Here is a 21443-nt window from a genome sequence, read left to right on the forward strand (position 1 = left end):
CCCCTGTGACGTACCTTTTTACCTGACCTGAAAATGACCCTCGTAGACATTATAGTACTTGTCTGCCTGTATCCAATACCGTTAAACGCTTGTCCAAAGCTTCTCTCGTTTAAGAAATCTGAGGGGGTGCGAAGCTGGCGCTGACCCTCGTCGGTGCACGGTTTTAAGGACTGACTCCTCTAACAAATCTAAAGTCTTTAAAAAATCTTAAGTCTCAACTGTCAAGCGTCGAATTATTTCCAAATGCCCCTACTCGAACGGCGAACCTCAGCCGTTTGATCATTTGTCATTTCTCGGTTAACTATTTTATCGAAAGTGACAGTTTTTAAGTTACTTATTAAAAAAAAAAACTAAAATTGTTCGTCAACTGTTTTTACTGCGGGGTCTATCTTACTTTCCATGCCAGACAGAACCTTCGGTCGAGTTCAGCCGTCTGCTCAACATTTTCAAGGTGGCTTTCGTTGTTTGATTTCTGTGTAACAGCTCGGACGTAACATCTGCTATCCCTGGAAAAATGGCCTGCAGCGGACCGTTCTGTTTGATTGGCGATCGCTCACGCTGGACTTTTCAGCTGCCATCAAAAACTGAAGTTTGGTTGCTGGTCCAATGGCTGGTTTGATGACTGAGTGACCGTTTCGCATCTCCCTGAATGTAACTAAGAATCGGTAAAACATGCGTGAAATTAAAAGCGTCTTTATTCTGTATCCATAGCCATGCTTTACATACAGTGAAAGAACACACGAGTCACCATTCCGTATGGATGTGTTAAATGTGTATGTAGTCATGAAGAGTCAGTAGATTAGATACATTTACCGTTCCTGATGTGCACGCACTACATGTACGAATACTCAGCGTCAGCTTCATTGACACAGTTTAACGATCAGATTGTCTCGTGTGACAGATACTATTATATCTGCTGTCCGCTTGTCGTTACCTATAAAAGCGATCGCTTGCGCTCTGGTCTTGATATGTAGGATCCGCGAGTACCCCCGATGGATCCCTCGATTTCTCTTGGCTGAAACTCTGGGAAGCTGTGCAGACTCCCGAGTCGGCAGAAGGAGCTCACTTCTTTTTGCCCTGGTAGCGCGGGTTGTTGGGGTTGAGCTGGTTGGCGCGGTTGTTGACGGCCGCCCTGGCCATCTGGTCGAAGGAGGCGTTGTGCCGGTTTGTGCCGCCCTGGTAGCTCGGATGGTTGGGGTTCAGCTGGTTGGCCCGGTTGTCGATGGCCTTCTGACCCATCTTCTGTCCGCTGGGCATTGTCTGCCGGAACACACACACATACAAGCTGACGCGGGGCACACACCACGCAGATCAGAGATAGACTTTGGGGGCCAATGCTTTATGTAAAAGTAGAGTTCAGCTTCCCCGAAACTTAAACGCTCATAAATTGTATCCGAAATAGAAATAATCTTGAAAACAAAATAAGCACGCCTAATTCATTTAAAAAAAAATAAATTTGGTTTGTGTGGTGAGAACATGAAATAATGATTAAGATGTAACAACTCACGGATAGAGATGTTCAATTTTATTAAAATTAAGCTCAGAATGATCTGGACTTTACGTTAGGTACTCACCGTTTTGGGCGCGGTTGTGACGTGACGACCGCCAGTGGTGCACTTTGGTCCGCGACTGAGAACAGTGCTGAGCGGAGGGGGGCTCGGCGGTCTTAAATATCGCCCAGGGCGGCACGCGCCACGGCCCAGATGGCTGGCGTCATCTGCCCGAGGGTATTCCCCGGGTCGGAACGCGATGCGGCTCTGTGGCCAGCGGGCATCGGGGTCAGGTGGGCACCAGGGACAGGCTGACGAGACCCCCAGCCAGCTCCGCCGACGTCAGTTTGTGTGAGGTGATTCGATACGAAATTGTGTGGATGCTGCTAGATTCTGAATTGGCATTGTTTTGTTGGTAAATACAAAACAATGCCAAACAAAGTACAAGTAAAATGTCAACAAAACAAAGAAAATTTGTTATTTGTTAGTAGGTATACAATTATTTGACTGAAATTAATGCTCATAACTGTTATAGTTGCCAGCTCAACACAATGCACGTCAGGGGGCACAGTCCGGTCACCATGCCCTTATCCATATTGGTTATTCAATATTCATGTAACGTTTTATATTGGTGGATTAATAAATGACCCATGTACCTTTAAAGTAGTGTATCTGTCGCATGTAGCCAACGGAAAAAGGGAACCGCTTCTCTGATATAGGGGAGAGTGGGGTAAGATGCCCAGGGTGGGAAAGACGCCCCACCCCCTCTAGCGGGGAAACAAAGAATCGAACCTGGAAATTAATGTTCTTAGCGTAAAGCAGAAGCCTGCCTTGTTAACTGCACAAAAATTTGCGAAGCTCAGTTGGGCAACGGCTGGCTGGTGATTGCATGTTTTTTTATTTGCTGCTTTCAAAAAATATTTTGGCGTCAAAACATTGTAAATATCAAAAAAGGTAGATAATTTTTGCGTCCCTTGCTATAGTCGTGATACATTAACATGCGTGTACTGTGTCCCAAACAGTTTGTTTCAGGGTGTAGTTTTATGGCTAACAAATTGTGCTGATTTAATGTTACTTCGGTACCTTGGGGTAAGATGCCCCCTGTCCTGATGGGGAAAGACGCCCCCCTAAATCCGTAGGCTGTCCTTCAAGCAGCCCGTCAAATCATGTATTACATATGAAGAAATAGTATGTAGTGCTCTAGCGAGGAACATCTTGCTATATGTAGTTAGGATTTCAAATGACCTTTTCCTCGATAATTAATTGGAAATTCAATAAAAAGTAAATATTATATTGTTTGGCAAATTTTCGAACAACAGTTCATTCTCAAGCCACATGAAACAATTGACAACGAAGTTTTATAACTGCCGCCAAGCTACATTTTTTGAATTCTCACACGTGATGTACAAGGTGGTCTTCTTAAAATCAGAAATCTGAACTTAATCGATCATATCCCAAGCTGTTCCGAATCCACCTATTCACATATACATACATACATGACCATCAAAAGTAATATGCGAGCACAATCACATAAATATATACATGGTTCGTTTTGGTCGTGGTCGTGATGAATAGATCGCGTAGCATTTAAAAAAAAGGTGACAACAATGACAATATAAACACTTTGGAAGTCTCGTAGCAGATTATGTCGTATAAAGTACGGTTCGGTTTAAACAATCATACAAATGCATACAACTAATATGCGAGCACTCTCAATTCCCATACATGAATATGGTTCGTCTTGGTCGTAGTCGTGCTAAATAGCTGATCGTGTCGCATTAAAAAAAAAGACAACAACAATAACAATACAAACACTTCGAAAGTCTCGTAACAGATCGTGTCGTAAAAGCAATGGGATGACCGTAACATACGTGGGAGAGACGAAGCGCCCGGTGCGCTTACGATTCAATGAACACCTGAGGGACGCGCTCAACAAAACACATGACACCCCCATGGGAGATCATTTTCAAGAGTGCCACTCCACCCACGAAGGAGGCATTCCCCTCAAAGTACGTGTTCTGTATAAGTCGAAAGACCACCCAGATAGGAAACTCGCGGAATCCCTCCTGATCCAAAAGAAGCGCCCAAAACTCAACTCCAACATGTCTTCATGGCCCATACTATAGAATGATAGTTGTTTGTTTTCATTACCCACTGGCTGTCATTGAAATTTGTTATGTGTGGATAATTGTTAGGTACTGCGCTTGATTCGAAGATGTATACATATGTATGATTGTGTAAACCCTACCTTTTACGACACGATCTGTTACGAGACTTTCGAAGTGTTTGTATTGTTATTGTTGTTGTCTTCTTTTTTTTTTTTAATGCGACACGATCAGCTATTTAGCACGACTACGACCAAGACGAACCATATTCATGTATGGGAATTGAGAGTGCTCGCATATTAGTTGTATGCATTTGTATGATTGTTTAAACCGAACCGTACTTTATACGACATAATCTGCTACGAGACTTCCAAAGTGTTTATATTGTCATTGTTGTCACCTTTTTTTTTAATGCTACGCGATCTATTCATCACGACCACGACCAAAACGAACCATGTATATATTTATGTGATTGTGCTCGCATATTACTTTTGATGGTCATGTATGTATGTATATGTGAATAGGTGGATTCGGAACAGCTTGGGATATGATCGATTAAGTTCAGATTTCTGATTTTAAGAAGACCACCTTGTACATCACGTGTGAGAATTCAAAAAATGTAGCTTGGCGGCAGTTATAAAACTTCGTTGTCAATTGTTTCATGTGGCTTGAGAATGAACTGTTGTTCGAAAATTTGCCAAACAATATAATATTTACTTTTTATTGAATTTCCAATTAATTATCGAGGAAAAGGTCATTTGAAATCCTAACTACACATGTATTACATACTTGTGATGAGAGACAAAAGCCGATCTGGGACTATTGAGAGTCCGGTACGGTCGGGTGCTCCCCATGCCGGTCTCTCGGCCCACACAGCGACTTTTTGGGCGGCATCTGACTCTGAGAGCCCTCACGACGGCCTCTGTGGGCCCCATTATTGGTTCTATGGCCCCTCACGACATCCTTTGAGGGCTCCCACGTTGGCTCCACGGGCCGCGCTGACATCTGAGGTCCCCACGATGGGCTCGAGGGCCCTCAAGCATCATGAAGACCTATAAGGGCCCCACAGTGGTCTCCGAACGCCACCACGGAGGCTTGTTTGGCCACGCTGGACTATGATGGCCCTAACGATGACCTCTTAAGCCCCTTACGACTACTTTTGAGGGCCCTTACGATGACGTTTGGTGTCTACTGCAGGCTCGAAGGGACTACTGATTCGTTCAGGCGATTCACGTGCCTATTTATGTCACTTTTAGTGCAGGGGGCATCTTACCCAGCGCCAGGGGGCGTCTTTTCCACCCTGTGGGGTAAGATGCCCCCTTTCACTTCTTCAGGAAAATGCTTGATAGCAAAAAAAGTTATCATATTTCAGGCACGAAAGTGTGATATTTTTGGAGAAAAATGATGTCGGCTTCCGTTGAAACTCCAAGTTTTGGCTTTCCGATCGTCATTTTCGAATAATATATGACATAGTCAAACCCTGGGCATCTTTCCCCACTCTCCCCTACCGTCCGAAACAAAAACAACCAAGCCGCTTGCACAATGTACCTAAAATTGCATGTTGAAATTGTTAACTAAATTATCTTCAAAATGTTTCCTTTGCCAACATAAAAGCATAGACTCGGAGCTCGGACTCGGAGTGTAACCTCGGACTCGGAGTGTAATCGCCACGCCGATTGTGGATTGCTCTTGATCGTCAACACATACATACATACATACATAGAAAGTACACCTTTCATGTATCCCGTCATCCTTATCAATACCAAAAGTTGCAAAGCCATCTTTAGTCGTATGTACAGAGTAACGTATATAGGGCCAGCATTTACTTCTTTCATAAGGTGCTGTCACTTCACGTGACTAATAAGGTGACGACTCGTCACCTACCATAGTCTTAAGTTTGAATGTTCCTGCGTTTGCAAAAAAAAGATGTATGTAGTTGTGCCAAAAAAGGCACTGACGTTGCGTTGCTGGAGAGATGCTCAGAAAACCAGAGGGGCTGTCAAAATGCCCCCCCCCCCTCCTCACAGGCAAAATAATGATCTAATAAATAAAAGTTAAAATTAATGATTTAGATTTTCGATAAGTCAATTATTCAACTATGCAAAATTGGCTCAACTTAATGTCGAGTTTGCTAATCGAGTCAGTCAATTTTGTTTTCAATCCGATAGATACATTTCTGATGTAGGCGCGGTCGCATTGCTCCTCGCCTCCTCGGAAAGTTGCCGTACCTTATTTGTCTAACTCGTGCTGCAACTGCCTATACCAAATAAATTTATGTGGTACCAGTTGACTTCTTGTGGCCTGACATAAGTAACCTGGGACAAACAGGACGAAACAAACAGGACGGTCGCACCTCACGTCACGCAAAAAAAAATAAGCACGATGAACTACATAAAAAACGAGCTACTTGTACATTGTGCTATTCCTAAAAGGAAGTATGTTCAATGAACGCCAAATGAATGCCTTGTTAGCGTGAGAGGATCTGCGGCCGCGAAGCAGCGTCTCAATGACCGAGGAACGATTCCTTGATCGCGTGTCCATCGAGATCACGGTTCCATTATTATGTATTTCTAAGCAGAAAACTTCCCTTAAATTATCAATCTGAAAGCCTTTACCGGCATAGGAGGCGTAGCAGGGTCCAGACTATGTTATTGTTCTGTTTTGAAGTGATTGGTGGAAAAAGGTGAGCAGCCGCCGCGGTTTTTGTCTGCGGGATATCCCACATCATCTGATAGGCCGCGCGGTCGATGGTTGATAGTGACGGCCGAGGCGCGCTGTGTGATATGGCCGGCGGGGTCAGGCCGGGGGTCTGGTGTCGCCACTGGGGGGGGGGGGGGGGATGTGGTATGTCCGCCAGGGATGCCGCGGGCTCTCCCCGGCGGCCTCCTCTGTCCCGTTCGGCCCGGGCGCCGCCTCCCGCCGCTGCCCGCTGCCGCTGAGTCAGACCACTCCGAGAGGCGCGGGTCGAGGGCCCGGCCCACTGCTCAGTGCCCAGTGACCGGGCGGCGGCATATCGTTGGACTGGTGAACGGGACGCCGCGAATATTCAAATCCAGTATATGAAAAGATCATTCTCCGGAAACAGCCTGACAATTAACCAAACCAACCCTTATCAAACAATTTCTCACCAACAATTAGACAATCATGCGCTTTCCATACGCTGGATTTCAATATACGCACCATGGAAGAGCAGTTCAGATTAAGATTGAGGTATCTTGGATTAAGGCTAGGTCACAGACGCACACGTGAAACCAGGGCACACAGTTCCCTCTGCATCCTCGGGACAGTCTCCGCTTTTCTGACCCCTGTCAGAGCTAGGCGGTCACCTTTATCCGACGTGGGCTCCTCAGGAGCAGTCAGTCATCACACATGCGGTATGATGACCGTTTGTGGGGCTGGGCGACCTGTCCACGTGCAGACAGACTCGGCCCCGGCGGAGCACAGAGCACCGGGGTGACCGTCCAGACTAGAGATGTCAATCGGATACCAACTTTTTGGTATACCGATACCATACCGATACCAACTTGGTATTTGGTATTTCAATCGTAGGTAATGTGTTTGGTATTTTGTTGGTATCATAAGCCCTCACTAATGTATAAGAGGCTAAGAAATTGTCAAAAGTTGGTATTTCCCTCAGTTTCCCAAGTTGGTTTGGCTTCGGTATTTTCCCGTGGTTTTGGTTGGTATTTGGTTTGGTATCGGTATTCCGATTTTCCGTAATTGACATCACTAGTCCAGACCAATGTCTTTCCTTAATGCCTATCATCCTTCCGGCTCTCCAAAGGTCTCCATAGACCGAAACGGTCTACCCTACAAACAAATGTGAGGTGAGGGGAAGCGAGGGGTCATGTTGAAAGTTGTTTCGTTTTTACGACGTGGGCACGAACGATCGTCCTGCTCGATTAAGAGAATTACCAAGACGGACCATGCGTACGGAATTGGATTATCGGCCTTTTCCATAGGCGGCGGAGCGAGGGGGCACCGGGGCACCGTACCCCCTTTGATTTTGGCATTTTAACATTAGCCCTACGGGCGTTGCATGGAAAGAATGGGACCAAAAGTCGGCAGTGTCTCCCCCCCCTTAATTGAGGGTGCTTCGCCGCCAATGGCCTTTTCAAATGACCGTGTTAATGACGGCCCTAGTTAACAATGAGCTAAACCTGTGCCCGCAGTTCAAGCTGCCGTCATCACCTATTTATGACAGAGTTTGCAAATGCAAGGGAACCGAGAAAGTACGGTGTCTGGGGAAAGCAATCGCGTGTATTTTGGATGACTCTTTTGAACCACGCCAAGCTTGATTAGCACTCCGTGGCCAGTGCACAGCGGGTTGCAGTAGTTAATTTACACTAGTTCAGTTTAGAGGAGAGTACCTGCAGCTCATCTCGGCATTTCCGGACTTGGTATGTTTACCAGCCGGGGAAATCCCGCCCGCTCGTGCGATGCACGGGGTTCCTGGCACGCGAAAACACTGAGCGGGCTCGTCCGCTGTGACAGCGACACGACACGCCCCGGCCGGTGTCAGGTTTCAGTCATGTGACCGTTGTTGTTTGTGTTGGTTTTGCAGATGGAGAATCACGTGAAGGCGACCAGCCGGCCGGCGGAGGAGACGCCCAGTCCGGAGGAGACCACTCCGGTGCACGCCCGGCAGAAGTGATCCGTCAGCGATCCTACGGCAGCCGGTGCCCTCCTCGGCAGCCAGTAGGTGGCGCGCCGCACCGGAGACGGCCGGCCTAGGTGGCGCTGCTATCGCTGAGCGACTGGTCCAGATGGCGCTTCGGAGGGAGGGGAGGCTTCCGGTGGTGCGCAGCAGAGTGGAACGTCTGGAACGTCTGGACCGTTCCTCGTATTGAGACCCGCGCGGAGCCTCAATCACACGACACTGACCTGGTGATCTCTATCAGTAGCTGCCGGCGGTGGTCTGACCTGCAGCTGACGGGGGGGGGGGGGGGGGGGGGTCCGGCTAGCCATCTGGCCGTCGGAACTGCCCCTGGTGCTGGGGCTGGACCGGTGGCACAACGGGCGCTGATGTCACCCTGAACTGGGGAGAGACTGAACTTGTCTGCGATCTGAAAGTGGAGCGAGGTGGGACTGGTTCATGTGTGAGGTTGGAGATATTAGTGGAGCTGGATTAAATCCATGGCTGGTGCAGGAAATGGAGCCGTTCTCAGAGCTGGTGCTGCTACTGTAACGGGCTGTTCAGTACTGCCCCGCCAAGGAGACCGAGTCCGAGTCTGATATTATCGGATGGACACTGGCCTTGTTCACACCTCTGCCGCCTGGTGTCTGTGGTGTCAGCGATCACCTATCACTGATGGTGTCATTGCTGTCAGTGGTCGTAGATGGCTGCCCGTTAGCATCTGCCAGCCTGAGTGTCGGCCGATATCGAGCTCTGCTATAACGGATCGAACAGCTATCGAATAGGAGGAGACGAGCAGACAAGCTTACCGAACTACCGGCGCCTCTCCGGAATATGTCGAGGAAACGGCGACCGATAGCATGCCCGAAGCCAGTTCTGCTGGTGTCGATCTGAGAATTTGGCGATTGTGTTTTATTTTCAATGCCGTCACATGCGATATTCCTTGTCTGTTGATGCATAGTATGTGTATGTGTGGCTTAAAATGGCCGCCGTGATCGGTTTGGTGAGTATATTTTTAGCCGTTTTGTTTGCTTTTGCAAGAAAAGTTTTGATTTGTTCCTCCAATCGTGTCTCAATTTTTAGTTGTCGGTGAGCTGAGTGATTATGTTGTTGGAAAACTGAGCCCAGTCCAGGACTATGAGCTGTGTTACGACCATAGACAGCAGTCACGATGTCAGAGCTTGAGCTCATGTAGATTGTAGGTCTAGACATAAAATGACATCTTATGTCATGTCGGACCATGTCAATATTATGAAACGTAACTTAATTGTGACCAATCATGTATGGACCGTACCTATCAGCGGAGACCATGGACCATGTCAATGTAAGGACCACGGCCGGGGGACCGTGCCGTGGATCCTGCGGCGCCTGTCGCGGCGATCCGCTGCAGACTGACACTGTGCGGCGTGCGCCCAGAACGCTCCGACTTGTGCCGGTACGTGTGCTCGTTTGTGCGTCTTTGTCTGCTGCCCGGCTGGCGAATGGCGATTTCTGTGTTGGTCTGTGAGACGGCTACGGATGCCGCCTACAGTGGCGACATCTGTCTTCAGATGCGATACTGCAGCAGTGACATCTGTGGGACAATGCGAGAGATACCTACAGAGGGCATGGCGGAGAACCTGTTTTGTCTGTGAAAACCGCGCCTATGGGTGTGCGCTGTACAGTGATTATTATATCTCTTCTCCAATGTTTGTTGCTCTAGTTAGTTGTTTCGTGTGCTGATCAGTATGCGTCAGCAGTGGATGGATTCACTATAATGTCAACTTCCTGTGTCGTTTGTCTTTCATTGTTATTCGATAGTGAGCGACATTCCAGCACGCCAAGGGTGACGCCGCCTCATAGCAGTAAAATTAGTGCAAGCAGTTTTCGCAATACAAGAGAGTGAAAAAGGCTGCTTTGCCTTCGTGCTTGAGCGGGAAGCGGGTTATAAAGTGGTAAATGACAAAAAAAAAACGAGGGATGAACGACGTGTTTCATACCGCATACCTACGGATGTTTGGAAAAGGGGATTGACGTGCATTAGGAACATCTACCTTGCGAATTGCAATGGCCTATCGGTAGGCGTAGCTCACGAAATTACGAAACGTGCATGACTTCATCGAGGCCAAGCATAATAAGCAGCCTAGAATTTGATTTTGGCTCGCGTCTACCAACGTTTTAAAAATGAGCAAGTTACGATTGTTTGTCTGTTACTCTTCAGTTTCGTATCGGTATCTAGTGAACAAGTGTAGAGTGACATTAAAATGACCATCCCATTTAACATTAGATTTGAGTTGAGGTAGCCAACTTGAGGTCCCTGGCTCACAATCACCGGTTTCGACACTCGCAACGTCGAGAAAATGCCTTAAATCAAACATTTTAATTTCGAAGCTGCAGCACTTGGATTCTGAGGGCCATTTGAATGACCCCGTCTGATTTAGATGTCAACGCAGACTAACGATTTTTAAATATAATACTAAAACCTTGTTAAAGGGACTATCCCACCTTTAACATGGGGTTTGAGTTGAGATAGCCAAGTTTGCGGCGAGGTTCAGAAACCACTATCTATCTAGGTTGCAACCCCCGCGGCCTCTTGGTGCTGAAGAAATTCGTTCCCTTCATTTGAAAATGGGCCTTGTACAAGGCCCTATCTTCAGCATGGAGCGACCGTTAGTGTGACGTCACCTCGTTTAGTCATTCTGATTTAAATGGGTTTGTTCGTTGAAAAATCGCTTAAAACTTGGTCTGAACTTTGTTGTGGTGCCTACAGAGTAAAAAGAGTCAGCTTTATGACAGTAATATGGCCTGGGGAAGGAGGCAAATTTGGGCTGTGACGTCACATATTTGAAAGTTTGTGTTTGGAATATGGGAAGCCTAAGATGTTAAATGAAAAATAAATGCCAGAACCGTGTTCCTGATCATCCAATCTATAAAGTCGGGCACAATTTAACTGGTTTTAACAACATTTTAGAAGGTGGGATAGTCCCTTTAACCCGCGCCCCGCTGGGCTATTCAGCCATACGCGCCCTGCTGGGGGGGCAGATTCTGCCCCCCCTGTCTAACTTCCGAACCGATGGTCGTAGAAAGACGGGGAAAACGGCAATCGAAAGCTCTCAACAAGGCGGATCTTAAGAGCCCAAATTTTTTTACTTAAGTAGGTCAGAGGTCAGGTCAAGGTCAGGTCAAGGGTACAAAATGCAAGTTTCTACAGTATTGGCCTTGCACCGTAGTTGCCGAAGAATGGACTGAGACTGATTGCCCAAAACGTGTTCTTAGACTACCAAGACAATATTCGTTGCACACAATGTCATTCAAAGGTCAAGGTCAAGGTCAGGTCAGGTCAGGTCAGGTCACCAAAAACAAAATATAGAAAAGGGCATGTGCGACACATGTTTTATGGGTCATTTTACTCATGGAATTCAATAGGCACACTCAATAAGTGATATGGACCACCTCTGGATGAAGTTCAGGTCGAGGTCAGGTCAAGGTCAGGTCAAGTGAGGTCAAATTTTGAAGTTGGTTGTTAAGGCCTAAAAAGGTGTCTATCCGATGCAGTTTTTCACGGCGAATCGAATGGTGCTATTCTTATTTCCGTACGAGGTCTAGAACTTCCAAAAAAATCATTTTTCAAAATTTTTGTGTGTCGTGACGTCATAAAATTTTGAATAACTCCCACATTTTTGAACCGATTCTTCTAAAAATTGGTATGTAGGTGCACATAGACCACTTCTTTGACATATATTCCGGTTTTTTCGATAAACTCAAAATTTTTGATTTTATAAATATTTTCCCAAAAAAGTCAGTTTTTTGGAAAAATTTTGGCCAAAATCCAAAATTTTCAAAAAACCGAGATAGCCATTTGATAGACAAAGTAGAATCACGTATAACCTTTTTTGTTATGTCTTAATTCCTTTAAAAATGAAGATGTTACCGGCGTTTGAAATTTTGCCGTTTTTTAGGCGAAAATGGCGAACATTGACACAATCGGTACGACGTCTCGATTCATACTGTATTGGCCGCCAACAGGTCACAGGGTAGTTGCCACGGTCACGTACAGATGGTGCACTGTATCCCACCAGGTGGCGCCCCACCTGGTTACACAATACTATCACACTCCCCTCCTTATTTTCTCGACACGGTAAGTCTTTCGCCAGGGTTCCACGACTAGCAGCTCCGGCGGCTCGCGATGCCGGCGAGGACGACCGTCCGGTTCTCCAGCGGCCTCGCCGTCACTGGAGGAGCTGCGGCTCGCGCTGTCGTCCGACTCCGCGCCGTCGTCGTCGACGTAGACTACCGGTCGGTACGCCTCGGCTTCCTCAGGTTCAGCTGCGGAACGCACCAGGTCATTGAAATGCCTAACTTTCTCGACTCTCGCCTTGGTGCTATCTTGCACTTTAAGAAGACGGTAAGACCAACCACCGCCCAACACTTCAATGACCCTGTACAATGATGACAAAGCAGGCGACATTTTTCCCCCTTTCCTTCCCCTCTCTGCCGGCGTCAACCGCAGCCGAACATAGTCTCCAACCTCAAATGGCTGACCCCTGGCCCTCGCGACACTCTCCTCCACCCGCTTCAGTTGCGCCCGTTCGACACCTACTTGAGCATCTCGCTGCAGTTGGTCGAGCAGCTGTCGCCTCTGCGTTACCTCCTCCGCCGGAGTGTGGCCAGACGTGACCGGCTCAGTCTCGGAGGCGGCAGGTGGGTCGCTGATGCAGGTCTCGGGACGTCGCGCCGACCGTGCGAAGAGCAGCTCGAACGGAGAGAAGCCTGTGGAAGCATTGACGGCGGTGTTATGACTGAACTGCAACTGAGGAAGCTTGGATGGCCACAGACGCACATCATTGGAACACATGCAGCGCAGATTCCTGACGAGCTGATTCTGACGCTCCACTTGGCCCTGCCCCTGTGGGTGGAGAGGCGTCCCCAGTGTGTGCCGAATTCCCAGCCGCCGACATAGAGAACGGAAGGTCTCAGCCGTAAAGTGCGGTCCTCTGTCTGAAGATATTTCATATGGGACGTCAAAAATGCATATCCAATGGTCAAACAGCAAACGGGCAGCCGTCTCAGCCGTACAGTCCTCAGCTGGCAGCAGCATCAGGTAACGGCTGAGGATGTCCTGGATCTGAAAGACATAGCGGTACGGGTGTGCTGCGGTCTTGGGGAACGGGCCTGCGAAATCGACTTGAAGTTTCGCCAGTGTTCTGCTCGGGAAGGTGGTGCGCTGTATGGGCGCACGACCAGGTGTTTGCGGCGGCTTATTCTGTCCACACATTTCACAGCCATTCACATAATTGGACAAGTCCTGTCTCATGTTAGGCCACCAGAATGAATTACGGGCACGTTTCCAAGTCCGATCCCGCCCCATATGTCCACTCAGAGGCGCATCATGCACAAGGCGCAACGCTTCAGCCCTCATAGCTCTGGGGATAACTGGCAGCTGGGTGCGCCCACCGTTAAACAGATAGCGCAGCAGGCCGTCATTGCCAATGACCAAATGACGCCTAAAACGGTAAAGCGTACGGGCGGCCTCAGGTGACTTACTTGACAGGTCTTGTTCGCTGAGCAGGGCTGCGCGTACCGGTGAGATCTGCGGGTCCATCCGCTGCTCGTCCCGGAGCTGCTCGATGGTGAAGACGGTGGTCGACAGATCCGGCTCCAGCTGTCGAGTGCCTGCTGTCACACAAGCCACGAGGTCACCGTTGGGGCCCACTCTGGATAGGTAGTCGGCGATAGTCATATCGGGGTGCTTGCCAGCCTTGTGAACCGGGGTGATTTGAAACTGCTGCAAGAAATCGATCCACCGTCCACGCCGGCCCCGTTCGTCGCCAGCGTCGAGCGAGTTCAACCAGCGAAGAGCACGATGGTCCGTGATGAGCGAAAACGGACCATTCGATAAATATATCCGGAACCGTTTCACAGCGAGCACTACCGCCAAAAGCTCCTTCTCCGTCGTGCTATATCGTCTCTCGTGTTCGGAAAGCGCGTGATGAAAAAATCCCAGTGGCTTCAGATCCTGGCCATCTCTGTTAGCCAGCATCGCCCCTGTTCCGGAGTCACTTGCGTCAGTTACCAGCACAAACGGCTTCTTGAAGTCAGGCAAGTAGAGTGCGACTGCTTCCGATACTTGCTGTTTCAGTTTGGTGAAAGATGACGTCATCTCTTCCGTCCACTTCAGCGTTTTCTTGCCGTCCTTGTCCAGTGCTTCATAGAGGGGACGTGCCGTCTCTGCCACGCCGGGGATCCAGCGCTGGACGTACGCAAACGACCCCAGGGCGCGGCGCAGCTCGTGCACGTCTCGAGGAGGAGGGAGATCCCGGAGCTGCTGCACTCGAGCTGCACTCATGCTGACGCGGCCGTTGCAAATGACGGTTCCGAGATACTCGACGCTGCGCTTCCCAAACTGGCATTTTTCAGGAGACAGGGCGAGACCAGACTGGCGAATTTTTTCCAACACCGAGCGCAGACGTTGCAGGTGCTGTTCCCAGGTCTCCGACCACACCAGGACGTCATCCAGGTAACAGATCGCTTCCGTGAAGTTCGTCTCCCCCAGGATGGCTGACATCATGCGTTGAAACGAGAAGCCCGCGCCGTGAAGACCGAACGGCGTCCTGTCCGCCCACTCGTAATGTCCCCAGGGCACTACGAAGGCTGTCACTTCACTATCTGGTGGGTGAAGAGGCAGCTGGTGGTAGCCACTCTTGGCGTCGAGGACAGAGAAGTATCTCGCGTTGGCCAGACGATCCACCAAGTCCTCCATCAGTGGGATGGGGTGGAGGGTTGCGGCTGCCGACTTGGCATTCACTCTGCGGTAGTCAATCGCAAGTCGAAGCCGACCGTCCTTGCGCCGGGCGCATACAATCGGCGCTGCCCACGGGCTATGCGACTCCCTGATCACCCCCATCCTCTCCAGCTGGTTCAGTTCCTGACGAACTTCTTCCTCCAGTCGTGGAGATAGGCGCCTGGGTCGGGAGGTCTCCGGTCGCGTCCCTGGGGTGATGTTGATCCGGTGTTCCACGTTCACTCGGACGACTGGCAGCTCTCCACCGGAGTAGAATACATCACCGTATTCTGCAAGGAGGTCAACAAGCTCAGATTTCTGGACATCATTCAGTTCAGCTCCAACTTCAAACGAACTTCCCTTCAGACGAGAGTCATCACGGGGCTGTGACGTCACTTCCACAGACACATCAGCTGAAGCATGAGCGATTACGTAACCTCTCCTTAGCACTTCATCAGTAGCGCCGACATTCGCCACTTTAATCCACAACGTGTCATCATCAGTAGCCTTAACGATACAGTAGGAAGCACTGACTGGCGACTCTTCTGATCCTACAGGCTCAACAAGATACTCCTCACCGTGCTGCAGCGTGCTCCTCTGGACTGGGACGAGGACTTCTGTACCCGCTGGGACTGTGATGTCACGCCGTAGCTTCAGGTCCGTATGCCCGGCGTCCCGCTGTTGCTGAGCCGTGCTGAACAGTTCCAGCTCCACTCCCCATGCTTCCAGCGCCAGGCGTCGCCGCTGCAGGTCCAGCTTCAGGCTGCCAAGACGTGACCAGAAGTCAATGCCAAGGATAGCTGGCACGATCAGTCCACGAACAACAACAAAACGCTGATCGGGAACACTGACATCGCCTATCTTGAGAGTGCGAAACACTTCCCCCAGTATGGGAATTTCTTCACAACTCACCCCTCTCCCACGGGCATTGGAGGGACGAAGGGCGAACTTCTCACGGGGGGTTAGTTCCTCGTCTGAAACGAGGGACCAGTCAGCGCCTGTGTCGACCATTGCACGCCCTTGGGTCCCGTCGTCCCACTCCACAGTCACATACGGTGCGGTCTTCATCAACTGGTGTGACAAACTGGCCGTCATCGTTTGCAACTCAACATGGGTGCCCGCGTTACAACTGGAAAAATCATACGTCACTGGCGGGATATCACGTGACCAGCGCTCCACAGTAGGCTTTTCTGGTTCACCGGGGCCCTCCGGGGTACGGATTGACGGGGGGCCCCTCACAGAAAATGCGTACGATCAGTCAACTCGCCTGTGACAACCGGTGCTGCTGCGCCCTGCTGCTGTGCCATACTCACTCTTCGTGGTGACCACGCTGGATTCTCTTGAAGACGGCGCTGGCAGTTGAACCATCCACCTGGGTGAGCAACATCGCAGTAGTAGCACCTACCGACAGGGCGCCCTCCTCCTCCACCCCCTCCCCGCTGGGAGCCGCCCGCGTGACCTTGACCGGTCACGGGCCGGTGAGCCGACCCCATCGCTGGGGAGGGGCGGGGGCGCGCCGGGGTCACTGACCGGCGACCCGACCAGCGCTGGCCACGTCCAGCTGGGAGGAATGACGTCACTGCGACCGTCTCCTGCTGAGCTGGTGCGGCGAACGCTGCTGCCGGCTGGTGCCGGCTGCCGGTCGCCGAGGCTGCTTGCTTCGCCGTGCGCGCCGTTTCTGCGATTTTCAAAATGTCATCATACTCCTTAGCGTGAGACTCGTCCTTCATCCAGCGCTCGCGGATAATATGCTCGCGAATATCCCTATCCTTCAGCCCGTCCAGGAACCTCCAAACGACCCTTTTCCTTTTTACATCCGCCGGTTCACTAGCGAAGGCGTCCCCTGCCAAGCGCTGCAACCGCGTGAGGAAGTCGGTCAACGTTTCATCCCCTCCCTGGAACGCTTCCTCAAAACGAATGATCCTCACCTCGATGGCTTCGACGGTGACGTACCTCGCTTCCAGCTTGGTGAGGATCTCGGCGTCGTTCGTCACCCACGATGCCGACTGCGCGACCTCCTCACGGATGAACTCAGCAGGTGCCCCGACAAGGCACATCCGAAGCTCCAGACTGCGATACGACGCATCCTGCCAGATAGCGACGCCTCTGGCAACGTTAGCTGCCTTCACCAACAGGAAGTGGTCCTTAAAGTCCCGCCATGCCGCTGGGGTAACCTCCGTCCCAAACGTCTTGCTGAGAGCCACCGCCCTGCCTGCTCCGCCAGCCTCACTAGGCATTTCGGACCGCTGCCACCACTGACACAATCGGTACGACGTCTCGATTCATACTGTATTGGCCGCCAACAGGTCACAGGGTAGTTGCCACGGTCACGTACAGATGGTGCACTGTATCCCACCAGGTGGCGCCCCACCTGGTTACACAATACTATCACAACATGACGTCACTAAAACGTCAATTTCTCAAAAAATTTCCGACGGATTTCGCTCAAATTTTCAGGGAACGTGTCAAATTGATGTATGATAAGGTACTGAAAGTTTAACGTCGCTGGCGTAACGCGTTTAGAAGTTATTGGCGAAAAACGGGAGGGGGGCAGATTCTGCCCCCCCCCAGCGGGGCGCGGGTTAAAAGACCTTGGTAAAAGACAATTGTTGCTGTGGTGCAATATACTGCCTTGCGCGCAACATCTGTCGCACTTTTAACCCGCGGGCTACTAGGGGAGGGGAAGGGCGTTAAACGCACCCACTTTTTCGCAGCGCTATAGCTAAAAAGTAAAAACGGTACACCGTAGGCGTGCCAAATTTCGGGTACATGTAGGGAATTGATTGAAGTTTTTTGACGAAGTTTCAAAAAAAAACGCTAGGAAATTCCTTGAAACATCGAGGCTATAGTAACGTCATTATTTCTGAGTTTTCGACCAAAAACTGCATACGTTCTATAAAACCACAGAACATACGTAGAGGCATGCCGTGAACGCCATAAGACTGCCAATTCAATGAACAATCAAATGGCTATGTTCGTTTTTTATTACCGTTCTACATTTTCCAACACCTTGAACTGAATCTTGGCAATTCATCGTGACAGCTTCACGAGCGACCACGATGCACGCATTTATTAAATCGAGCTTTTCCGACACAACACGTAGGTACTCGTATGATAAAATGAATGTTACCATCGTGTGCAACACCCAAAAGTATTTCTGAACCATGCGGCATATGCTGCGAATACCAGTTCTGACTTTCGGTGATATATGCTTACCTGATTGACCTGATCTTGACCCTGACCTATGCTTGACTGACCCCTACATGAATCTGACATTCGTGTAGCACTTCTATGAAGGATTGTGCACAGTTTTGACACAGTTTATGACGAGCTCGAGAGACGCCCAGTGCGAGGTTCTAAACTCCATGCTTTTTTCGGTTGTTCCCACTTAAGTTGTTCTAAACTCCATGCTACTGGAATCCCAATTTCAGATGTTTGACCTGACCTTGATCAGACCTGTGACCTGAAAATTCAACTTTCAATTTTCAAATATTCATCTGAAGCGTCTCGTCGCGTTCTTTCGTTTGCCGTCTCGTGCGTTTCGCTGTACCCTTTGGTTATCGAAGTCGAGTTATCGGCTGGGGACGTTTAACGCCCCCCCCCCCCCCAGCAAACGGTGGGTGGCGGAATACCTCAGCAACTGCCGAGTTAAAATGCCAAATTATTGCCTCCAAATGACATCATAGGAACAGCAGACTGCGGAGGCCCCCAAAAATTAACAAAAATAAAAGTAATGTCTCAAAACCGGCGAATAGTTTTCGGCGAAATACAGTAGATATTTATCTTCGCACTTTCTGAACGACGTTACATCAATTTCATGTCAGTTTATTGACTTTTTGAAGGTGGGGGGTCCCTTTTATAGCATAGGTATGACACAAGCGTGGCAAGTTATACGACAAAACGTCGAGCTGGAACTAAGCAGGCTAGGGAAGCGAAAGTTAAGTTTTATCAGAGATAAGGCACAGTGACGAACTGAGCTCCTCCAACCTTACGCGGCTAAAATTCAGTGAAAGTGAGTGAAAGTTTGGGGGCATGTGCGTGGTTGTATTCTTATCACTTCAGTACTTGCTGCTTTGCTGGAAGGGTGGTAGAACAGGAAGGCTTTGCCATAATTTGCTCCAACAGGAATATCGGTGAGTGTGGCGCTCTGTTTAAGTAGGTACTGCGTACCTACTCGGATCACTTTTAAAAGCATTGTGGGCACTGGGTTGCCAAACGATATTTGTTAGGTACCTAAAACAATCTGTTGATACTGGGAGTGACTTTCCGACATGTATTTTGAGCTTAGATAGCCACATTGGGCTCCTTGGCTCGTTATTACCGGCTTAGGCACTCGCTACATCGATAACTGCTTTTGATTCGGAAATTCAGATAGACAAAGACGGAATCAGCAGAACGACGGACAGACGGACGGGCGGACAGACAGACGGACGGGCAGACAGGCGGACGAACGGACGGACAGACGAACAGACGGATAGACGGGCGGACGGGCGGACGGTTGGATGGACAAATGAATAGATGGATTGGCTGAAGAAGTTAAAATGCATCCGCAGGTGCTACATCTGATTGAACCTTGGTATCGTACCTTTCGATCATTTTACTGCCGCATGCCACGCAATATTTTTTATCAATATATTTGATACCAGCATTGCGATCAGTTCATCCATCGTAAGTTTAGGCGTTACGCTCGACCAGTCTCTATCATGGGATCGACATGTTAGCACCGTTGTGGGGAAATCGATAGGCATGCTGATTCGTCTTGGTCATCTTCGCCACATTATGCCCCTAAGAACGATTGTGCTTCTTATCAATGCTTTAGTCCTCCCCCACGTTCGTTTTTGCATATCTGTCTGGGGAAGTTGCAATGCAACGCAACGGAAAAGAATAGGGAAAATCATAAAATTTGCGCGGCGTATTGCTGGCCGTGAATCACAGAGATTAGCTTGGCATGGTGATGTTGGGGCCGAGCATAATATGGCTGTGCTGAAAATTATTCGAAAAAGTCTTCTATTCCCAGAAAATACTCCAAATGCTATTTCATCGCTTTTTAAAATGAAACGATCTGAGCGAATGACGAGGCAATGTGGCAATTTGGACCTTGCCATCCCTAAAACCGAATACAAAAAAGCATCCTTATCGTATCACGGTTGTAAGATATGGAATGGGTTACCTCCACATTTACGACAATGCTCTATCGCCGAGTTTAGCAAATACCTTAAAAGTAAAGCGGATGCTGGCGAATTAAGCGGTTAGGAATGTAGCACTGCGATGCGTCTTATTCGAATGTGTATACCTATTGTGAAGTTGTTAACAATCTTGTATGATATGTGCGAGCGGTGCGATGCTGCGTTATCTGTGCTTTTGCCAGTTCCCGTCGTAATGCCCACTTGTTTGTGGTTGTCGGGTGAACCGAAAAATAAATAAATAAATAAAATTCTTGTGGTATCATATAGCCAACCTCATATGCCAATGAGTATCGTCTGGATTCAGCCGTGTTGCCGTTCCCATTAAGCCCTATAACCGTATTGCCGTGCATCTCAGCCGCATTGCCGTTTCGTCTTAGCGGTATTGCCGTACCACTGTCTCGTCCCAGCCATATTGCCATACCACTGTCTCGTCTCAGCCGTATTGCCGTACCACTGTCTCGTCTCAGCCGTATTGCCGTACCACTGTCTCGTATCAGCCGTATTGCCGTACCACTGTCTCGTATCAGCTGTTCGCCCGAGATGAGACTGCGGTCGGTGGCGTTACACTGCGGCCTCATCTGCCTGGTACTGGTGGTCCTGCCCGCGAGCCACATCTCAGTCGACGGCAGGTCCTCCACCCAGAGGACAGGCAGAGGTAGGAAACATCCATCATCCAGAGGGCAGGCAGAGGTAGGAAACATCCACCCAAAGGGCAGCAGGTCCTTCGCCGACAGAGGTAGGAACCCTTCATTCAGAGGACAGGAAGAAGTAGGATACCTCCACCCAGAGGGCAGGTAGGGGTAGGAAACCTCCATCATCCAGAGGACAGGCAGAGGTAGGAAACATCCATCATCCAGAGGACAGGCAGAGGTAAGAAACATCCATCATCCAGAGGACAGGTAGAGGTAGGAAACCTCCACCCAGAGGACAGGCAGAGGTAGGAAACATCCACCCAGAGGACAGGCAAATGTGGGACAGCGGGTCCCAGAGGACAGGCAGGGGTAGGACAGGGGGTCTCAGGGGACAGAGACAGAGGTGGGATACCTCCATCCAGAGGACACGCAGAGGTAGGAAACCTCCACCCAGAGGGCAGGCAGAGGTGGGAAACATCCACCCAGAGGGCAGACAGAGTAAGGACAGGGGGTCTCAGAGGACAGACAGAGGTAGGAAACATCCATCATCCAGAGAGCAGGCAGAGTAAGGAGTAAGGACAGGGGGTCCCAGAGGACAGAGAGAGGTAGGACAGCGGGTCTCAGAGGACGGGCA

The 21443-nt window shown here is 49.6% G+C and overlaps 1 protein-coding gene and 1 long non-coding RNA gene across 4 annotated transcripts in view; one reads left to right on the top strand and one right to left on the bottom strand.

Annotated features, from left to right (window-relative positions):
* LOC122384405 (potassium channel subfamily K member 6-like) overlaps positions 1–9221 on the top strand; it is a 46812-nt gene extending 37591 nt beyond the window's left edge. For all 3 annotated transcript variants that reach the window (XM_043371788.1, XM_043371790.1, XM_043371791.1), the window contains one exon: positions 8160–9221. In XM_043371788.1, coding sequence (XP_043227723.1) covers positions 8160–8249 — 90 coding nt within the window. In that variant the 3' untranslated portion in view covers positions 8250–9221. The remainder of the gene's footprint in view (positions 1–8159) is intronic.
* Positions 678–1751, bottom strand: LOC122384406. Its single transcript, XR_006257029.1, has 2 exons — positions 1575–1751; positions 678–1260 (listed from the first exon to the last, which is right to left on the bottom strand). It is a non-coding gene; the product is annotated as an uncharacterized LOC122384406 (long non-coding RNA).
* Positions 9222–21443: the final 12222 nt, after the last annotated feature.

The sequence above is a fragment of the Amphibalanus amphitrite genome, unplaced genomic scaffold, assembly GCF_019059575.1.
Source record: "Amphibalanus amphitrite isolate SeventyFive unplaced genomic scaffold, NRLGWU_Aamphi_draft 000188F_arrow, whole genome shotgun sequence".
Lineage (NCBI taxonomy): Eukaryota > Metazoa > Arthropoda > Thecostraca > Balanomorpha > Balanidae > Amphibalanus > Amphibalanus amphitrite.